This window comes from Trachemys scripta, chromosome 24 (genome assembly GCF_013100865.1).
Source record: "Trachemys scripta elegans isolate TJP31775 chromosome 24, CAS_Tse_1.0, whole genome shotgun sequence".
Classification (NCBI taxonomy): Eukaryota; Metazoa; Chordata; order Testudines; family Emydidae; genus Trachemys; species Trachemys scripta.
In genome coordinates, this window is record NC_048321.1 from 13,331,736 (window position 1) to 13,339,949 (window position 8,214).

The window sequence follows — 8,214 nt, forward strand, 5'->3', positions numbered from 1 at the left end:
TCAATCTACCCTCATAGGTCATGTTTTCTAGGCCATTAATCATTTTTGTTGCTGTTTTTTCTCCAATTTGTCTACATCTTTCCCAAAGTGTGGTGCCAAACACTGGACACAATCCTCAGCTGAGGCCTTATCAGTTCTGAGTAGAGTGGAAAAACCACACAACACTCCTGCTAATGCATCTCAGGATGATGTTCCCCCCATTTTTTTTCAAAAGTATGACACTGTTGACCCATATTTAGTTTGTGATCTACTTTAACCCCAGAGCCTTTTCTGCAGTGCTCCTTCCTAGGCAGTCATTTCCTATTTTGTATGGGTGCAATTGACTATTCCTTCCTAAGAGTGGTACTTTGCATTTGTCCTAATTGGATTTCATTCTCTTTATTTCAGACCGTTTCTCCAGTTTGTCAAGATCATTTTGAATTCTAATCCTGTCCTCCAAAGTGCTTGCAACCCCTGCTAGCTTGGTATCATCTGCAAACTTTATAAGTGTAGTCTCTATGCCATTTATCTAAATCATTGATGAAAGGGGGGAGGGATAGTTCAGTGGTTTGAGCATTGGCCTGCTAAACCCAGGATTGTGAGTTCAATCATTGAGGGGGCCACCTAGGGATCTGGGGCGAAAATCTGTCTGGGAATTGGTCCTGCTTTAAGCAGGAGCTTGGACTAGATAACCTCTTGAGGTCCCTTCCAACCCTGATAGTCTATGATACTGAATAGAACTGGACTCAGGGCAGATCCCTATGGGACCATACTCAATATGCCTTTCCAGCTCGACAGTGAACAATTGATAACTACTTGAGTACAGTGGTTAAGGCGCAGGTTTCCTCAGACTCCCACCCTTCTGTCTGTCATGCTGACTAGCGATGATGTGCAGATAATCAATTGTTCAGTTTGTTGGTGGCTCAGAAAAAGATTTAAAAGAAACATTTAGAATTTATTTGAATTTTTAGGGGGAGTTGGGTGTGACTGAAACAATTCGCTGAAATCCACGTGCGTTCGTTAAGCATTTCAGTCAAACTGAATCTGCATTTTTCGACAAAGAACATTTTGGCTGAAACATTTCACCCAGCGCTAACGCTGACTGATATTGTCTTATCATTTCCTTGTTCTGTCATCTAGTACCACTGAGAACGGCCGAGCTCCATCCTCTTTGGAACCCTCCTTCAGGTAGTTGAAGGCTGCTATCAAATCCCCCCTCATTCTTCTCTTCTGCAGACTAAACAATCCCAGTTCCCTCAGCCTCTCCTCATAAATCATGTGCTCCAGACCCCTAATCATTTTTGTTGCCCTCCGCTGGACTCTTACCAATTTTTCCACATCCTTCTTGTAGTGTGGGGCCCAAAACTGGACACAGTACCACAGATGAGGCCTCACCAATGTCAAATAGAGGGGAAGAATCACTTCCCTTGATCTGCTGGCAATGCTTCTACTAATACAGCCCAATATGCCATTGGCCTTCTTGGTGTAAGCGGGGGAATGGTCCCGCTATTGTGGGGAACTTTCCTGGCTTCTGCACTACCCCGGTGAAGTGGGGTAGCGAAAGGATCTGAGTCCTCGCTCCCACTTCCTTCACCCAGAGGCCTCCCTGCCCTGGAGGACTCCCCTTCCACTCTCCTGTCTGGCAGAGTCCTCGTAAACCCCGACAAGGCTGGGCCCAGGATTCCTGGGGGGCTCGACCCCCAACCCTGCTGTGGTCACCCAGGACAGGGGCTAGGGTGTCCCCACTCCGGGGTACTCTCTCTGCACTGGGCACCTCCCTGACCCACTCATTATTCCATACAATTTAAAGCAAATACAAGTTGTTTAATTAACAATTAATCTAAAGAAAAGAATAAGGAAAAATGGGAGAAGTTAAAGGAAAACACGTCACCCCGCTCTGTGGCCGGGAACATCACAAACAGTGTCTCTGGTACGTCAGGGCAGTTCAGTCTGTTCACTGTAGATCCCAGATTTCCTTCTCAGGCCCTGGCCGTGCTGCAGGGATGCTGCGGGTTGGACACTTGCAAAGGTGGTGGCCACACGCCTCCGGGCTTTGGGTGGTGGGACCCTTCTTCCCAGCATCAGCCCCCCGTCAGGTTACGGTCCCCCTCCCGGTCTCGCCTGCAAGGGCCCTTGGCTGGGGGTGTCTTTCTGTGCTGGGCCCTTTGCCCAAGGTGCCCCCTTGGCTGGCCCCACTTGCTCACCACACCTGGCTCTGTGGCTGCAGCTCTGCTCCTAGCACCGGATCTGCTCTCCCTGGGCTGCGTCTCTGGCTCTGTGGCTGCGTCTCTGGCCCCTCTGGATCTGGCCCAGCTCTGCTCCCAGCTCAGCTCGGGCCCCTGCTCTCTCCTTAGCTCGGCCCCCCTCTGTCTGACTCAGGCCATTCCAGTTCACATGGGGGACGGGACCCCCTGGCCTCCTGACTCCCTGATTAGCTGCCCGCCCTGTCAATCAGGCTGACCTGGAGCATTGGCCTCTCCCCATTGTTCCTGGGGACTGTCAGTCTCAGGCTCCTGATTTCCCACCGACCCCTCCCCTTTTAGTGCTGGGAGCAGCCACCAAACCCCCCCACTGAGTGTTAGTAAGGAGGCAACAGTCCCCTTACATTGGCAACCAGGGCACACTGCTGACTCATCCACTGTCATCCCCAGGTGCTTTTCTGCAGAACTGCTGCTTAGCCATTCGGTCCCTAGTCTGTAGCAGTGCATGGGATTCTTCCGTCCTAAGTGCAGGACTCTGCCCTTGTCCTTGTTGAACCTCATCAGATTTCTTTTGGCCCAACCCTCTAATTTGTCTAGGTCACCCTGGACCCTATCCCTACTGTCCAGCATATCTACCTCTCCCCACAGCTTAGTGTCATCCGTGAACTTCCTGAGAGTGCAATTCATCCCATCATCCAGATCACTAATGAAGATGTTGAACAAAACTGGCCCCAGGACCAACCCCTGGGGCACTCTGCTTGATACCGGCTGCCAACTAGACATGGAGCCATTAATCACAACCCATTGAGCCCGACAATCTATCCAGCTTTCTATCTACCTTATAGTCCATTCATCCAGCCCATACTTCTTTAACATGCTGGCAAGAATACTGTGGGAGACCGTATCAAAAGCTTTGCTAAAGTCAAGATATATCACGTCCACCGCTTCTCCGTATCCACAGAATCAACTCCTGTGTTTGAAACTGAAAGCAGCAGAGGCAAGGGGAGGATGTGGAGTAGCAAACAGAGAACAAAGGCTTGTGTGTGTATTTTATGAGTACAAGACTAGTTAAGAAGGTGAAAAAGCTAAAAATGGATGTGTTGCAACCTGCATCTAGTCTGCAATTGTCAGGAAATGTTTCGGAGAACTGAAAAAAATTCCAACACACATTTGCATTGTATTTAGCAGCCACAGGCAGAGGAGAAAAATGATATAAAAGTTTAATCATCAATATTTTGCAGGTTGTATTGGATATTTATAACAACTTTGAGTTTGCAAAAGGTTTAGTAAAATACTGACTACATTTGAGGAGCATTGCATGGCAAAAAGGAATGAGACCTTTGAGAAGGACAGATTTTTTACATGCATGCAAAAAACTAATGGCACTGCAGAGCAATATGTCACAGAATTAACGCAACTCAGTAACACCTGTGACTTAGGTGAGTTGATAGAGTCTGGCACCTCTGGGGGGGTTGGTACAGTTGGGGATGCTGAGCGGGTGTTTTGGGGGGCTGGAGGGGTGTGTGTGTACTGGGAGGGGGTATTTGAGGGGTGCTGAAGGAGGTACCTGGGGGTACTGGGAAAGGGTACCTGGGGGGTACAGAGAGTGTGTACCTGGGGGTGCTAGAGAGGGTACCTGCAGCCTCACTCTCGAGGTGGGGGGCAGTGTCGCTGCCTGGCATGGTGGCGGATGCAGGCCCAGGATGCAGTGCCCGTCCGTTAGTAAGCACCTCCCATTGGACATCTCCCCCTGTCCAGGGTGGGGAGCCAGGGCCTGGTCTGTCACCCCTCCCAGGCTGTCTGGGTTCTGAGGCCCTGTGCTGGGGCAGGCGGCCCGGTGAGAGGCGCTTGGCAGCTCTGACTTCACCCTGTGCACCTGTCAACTCCTGAGCATCAGACACGTCTTTCTGCAGCACCTCCTCATTCCTCTCCGCACCTGATCTGTCCCCGCCATGAACCAATGTCCCCTGCTGCATCTCTGCATCCAGTCACACCTCCCCTGGTCCCCTCTACACCCTGTGAGCACTGAGACCTCTCCCCTCTGCACCCAGCCTCCCACATTCTCCCCACTCTGCTGCCAGTCCAGCCCGCCCACAGTATGGCCAGCCCCACAAGTTGAAAAATCATGAGCCTGACCCCCACAATCATGAGAGTTAATTCAGAAAAGGTTGTCTCGTGCTTTTAGGACTGTCTTCTGATTGTTTAATGCCCTCGAGTGTGTGTTGCCAACTCTGCTAACTTTTCTGGCCATCGCTAGGGGGACCCAGCTGAGACCAAATTACCAAAATTGGTATAAAATGCTTCCAGGTGGTGCAGAGATTCCAGCTTCACTAGCCCCTGAATTCTTATGAATTCTGTGCCCCACCAACCCCACATCTGCCTGATCACTCTCCTGTCTGGTCACACCCCTGACCAACACAGCTATGCTGATAGAACTTTTGAGTGTAGATGGTGCCTTAGACTCCTACGTGGTGTGAGATCAGGCCAGGGGAGGGGGCCTTGTATTATTTTCAAAGACCTGAAACTATCAAGAGCTTTGTGAGCAAAGTCCTTGGGGTCCTCTGTTGAGCCTGCGTTCCTAGCTTTCCAGCCATGCTATGCCCACAGATATTCATGGATTCCTAGGCTAGAAGAGGCCTTTGTGATCTTCTAGTCTGACGTCCTGTATAACACAGGCCAGAGAATTCCCCCCAAATAATTCCTGCAGCAGATCTTCTATAAAAACTTCCCATCTTGAGTTAAAAGTTGCCAGCGATGGAGAATCCACCAAGTCGTTCCGATTGTTAATTACTCTCACCGCCGTTAAAAAGCCCAGAGCCCCCACAACCTAGGTGCTCCAGCAGCATGTGTCTAAGTGACTGGAGCACTCAGGCGGGCTCAGACACTGATTTGGGGTCTAGGGTGGCTCAAGAGAAGAGGTTTGAGGCTGGTGGTGCACCCTGGAGTCCCAGAGCCAGAGACAGTGACTAGATTCTGCCCACTCCCAGCTGGCTCACAACTATGGGAACTATCCAGTCCAAATCTGCAGAGCTGAGGGGGAGATGGAGTCAAAGCTGGGGTCCAGCGGATGCCCCTCACTCCGTGTTTTCCTAAGAGCCACAAAAATCAGATGCACAAAGTGTCAGATCCAACGGACTGGGAGTTTATTAAAAGACAAAAGTATTTCTCTAAGATCGGCAGGGATGACAAAACCGCAAGCAGCGAATACGCAGAGCAGACATGCAACCACTCGTCATCAGAGCCTGACACAATGTGATTACAATCTGCAAACCCCAGGTGACGCTGAGCGGTGTGGGGTGATTCCCAGACTCCGGATTATATAAAATCTGCATCAAACAAGTAAATCAGCACATCAAACAGCAGCAGCAGCAGCTCAAACTGCAGATTGAGGCTATGAGAAGACTCTCACATCAGTGATTTAACTGTTAAGCCTCTGATATGGGTTTAGCAGTGAAATGCTTCCAAACCCTGCTCAGGGTACAACTTAGTTACAGGGCTAATAAGAGCCACTAGCGTAAGGGCGGCAGATGGAGAAAAGAATCTTTAGCTAAACTCTGCTATGAGACCCGTTAAACGGATGTGCCTGGAAGAGCAGATCCCCAGAGCGGGTCAATGGGATTGAATCAGTGGAGCTAGGTGTATTACTGGGGATCTGTGCTTGGGGGTTTCTAACCAAGTCTGTTTCCCTGGGGCGCAGGGACCTGCATTAGAGCAGCGTTGAGTTGAGAGCTGAGTCCATGGGAGCTGAGCAGGTTACAGGTCTCAGGTCGGTGTCTTACTGCTCAGAAGTCGATTTTTAATGGTGTCCTTTTAATGAATTGTGTTCATAGGCTTTGGGTGGAATTGGTCTAACCCAGCGTTGAATGGCGAAGGGAAAAGGACTCAGGGAAAGAACAAAAGCTGGAAGGAGCTGGTTCCGGGTTCACTATTTTCTGATCACGTTTTGCACTGTGATTACAGCTCTGCTGGCTTGTCACGGTCAGACTCTGCACCGGTTTGCACCACAGGCGATAGGCCACATCCGCAGCTGGGGTCAGTCGCTCCATTGGACTCAGGAATCTCCACTGATTTACGTAGAGGAAGTTCAAGTCTATTTTAAAAATCTTGACCCATGTTATTAACAGAGATCAGGACTTTTAGAGCTGGTATTTGCCCTGATGCTGTTCCTCAACTTTCCCAGCTGGGGGCTTAAACAAAATGGTGGGGCCAGGGGACTGTACTTATTTTTGCCTATTCCCCAGCTTTGGAAATACATCTTTGTTTTTAAAAGGCCAAACTCTGGAGCGCTTTTTCAATATTTTTTTCTTTTGTTTCATTAGATTTCAGTACAGAAGAATCTGCCATTGTCCTCTGGTTGGCTCCAAACTCCATCTGCCAGAGGCGTGTATCCACCTTATTGGTCTTTTGTTGCTGTTATTCACTTGTTTTCTCTTCTGTCTCCAATGCCTTGATCAGGACTCTTTGTGCGTCTTCAGCAACACCATCCAAAAAGCTGTTCAGCATTTTGTAAGTCACAGTGAAAGACCTCTCTGCAGCAAATACGGTCCCAACCACTGGTATCATGCTGACAAAATGTTTAACTACCATTACACCCTCCCCGGTAGCTTGTGCCAGCAGCTTCTCAGCCATTTCTTTCGATATCTCTTTGGCCAATGGGGACTTGATCACATACTTCAGCTCAGCGACAGACTTCCGAACCTGGCTAGCGAGTATAATGAGGGAAATGTCATCCAGCCCAAAGCTCTCACAATACTGTCTCATGTTATCCACCAGGATGTCAACGTCGCACTTCACCGAGAGAGCCGGGAGAGGAACAGCTGCGATGGTGCACGACTTCAGGGCTTGTTTCCAGATCTGCCTCTGCAAAGCCTTTTTCTTCTTTTCCAAGATTGGTTGGGAAAGATTGGGCAGGGCCATGAGGAAAACGTGTTTCTTGTGACTTTCTAGTTCCTTCAGCAACTTTTTCTGCAGTTTGGGAGAATCGTATTTCTGAAATTCCCTGCTCGACACAAGGAAAACCTGTGGGGAGCTCATCCCTTCTCTGGACAGGTTGTTGACGCAGTCATTTCTGATTTTCTCCAGGGTTCTCTCCTCATTGAAGCTCTTTCTGTATTTCTCATTGTAGAGGTCCAAGTCCACCTTGGAACGCACAAAGTAAAACTTCTTTCTCATCTTCCGGATCTCCTGGGCCAGTTTGGCGTGGTTGGCCCTGAACCGCTCTGAAGCGAGGATGATGAAGAAGTCATAGCGACTGAATGTCACCTGCTCCAGGTAAGTGTCTGGTTTAAAATCTGGGGTCCCAATGCCTGGCAGGTCCCAGAAGATCACATTGGGGTACTTGGAATGCTGGTACCGCTCTGGTTCTTTGGTTGTCTCTACCACCCCGGTCTCAGCGGATCCTTCATCCTCATCTCCCAGGCCCCGGAGGGCATTGAGGAAGGATGATTTCCCAGCTCCTGACTCCCCTGTGATCGCAATGTTGAGCTCAGTTTTTTTAAGCATATCGTCAGACCTCTGCAGCACATACGCTGCTAATGAGAGGTCTCCTGTTTCGATGGCAGCCTTGATCTCATCAGTTTCCTGCTCGGACAGACCAGGCAGTGTATTTCTGTGTTTTGTAAATACCTTACCGAAGATATCTTTTAGTTGTTCCATCGTCCTATGGAAAAGAAAACCCACCCAAAATTAAGTGTCGGTCTTAGTCTGTTTCCTCCCACAGAAGAAGTCACCCAGAATTGTAACATGCAGTAAATAAAAAAGAGTGTTACACAGCGGACAGTACACTAGACTGGGACTCAGTTTCCCCATCTGTAAAATGGGGATAATGAAAAGCGCTTTAGACCTACAGATGGAAAAGCATGATGGAAAAGCCAGGTATTATTATTTATCATACGTGTCCCATACTTCCCGTGGGGCTGGCACGCTCTCCCCTTTACCCAGCACCTCTGAGAGCCGACAGTTCTTGTCCAGCTCCTGACCCGAGCCAGGCTCCCGGCCACCCCCAGCGTAGCCTGTTTGCCCTATTTCCCTGCAC

The 8,214-nt window shown here is 49.5% G+C and overlaps 1 protein-coding gene across 1 annotated transcript; it reads right to left on the bottom strand.

The window, feature by feature from the left end:
- Positions 1 to 6,593: 6,593 nt before the first annotated feature.
- Positions 6,594 to 7,835, bottom strand: LOC117869599 (interferon-inducible GTPase 5-like). Its single transcript, XM_034756570.1, has one exon. It carries the CDS (start codon positions 7,833 to 7,835, stop codon positions 6,594 to 6,596), a length of 1,242 nt encoding a protein of 413 aa, XP_034612461.1.
- Between the last annotated feature and the right edge of the window lie 379 nt (positions 7,836 to 8,214).

Excerpts from the sequence above, each read along its gene's own strand:
- LOC117869599 (XM_034756570.1), bottom strand. The coding sequence starts at position 7,835 with ATGGAACAACTAAAAGATATCTTCGGTAAGGTATTTACAAAACACAGA.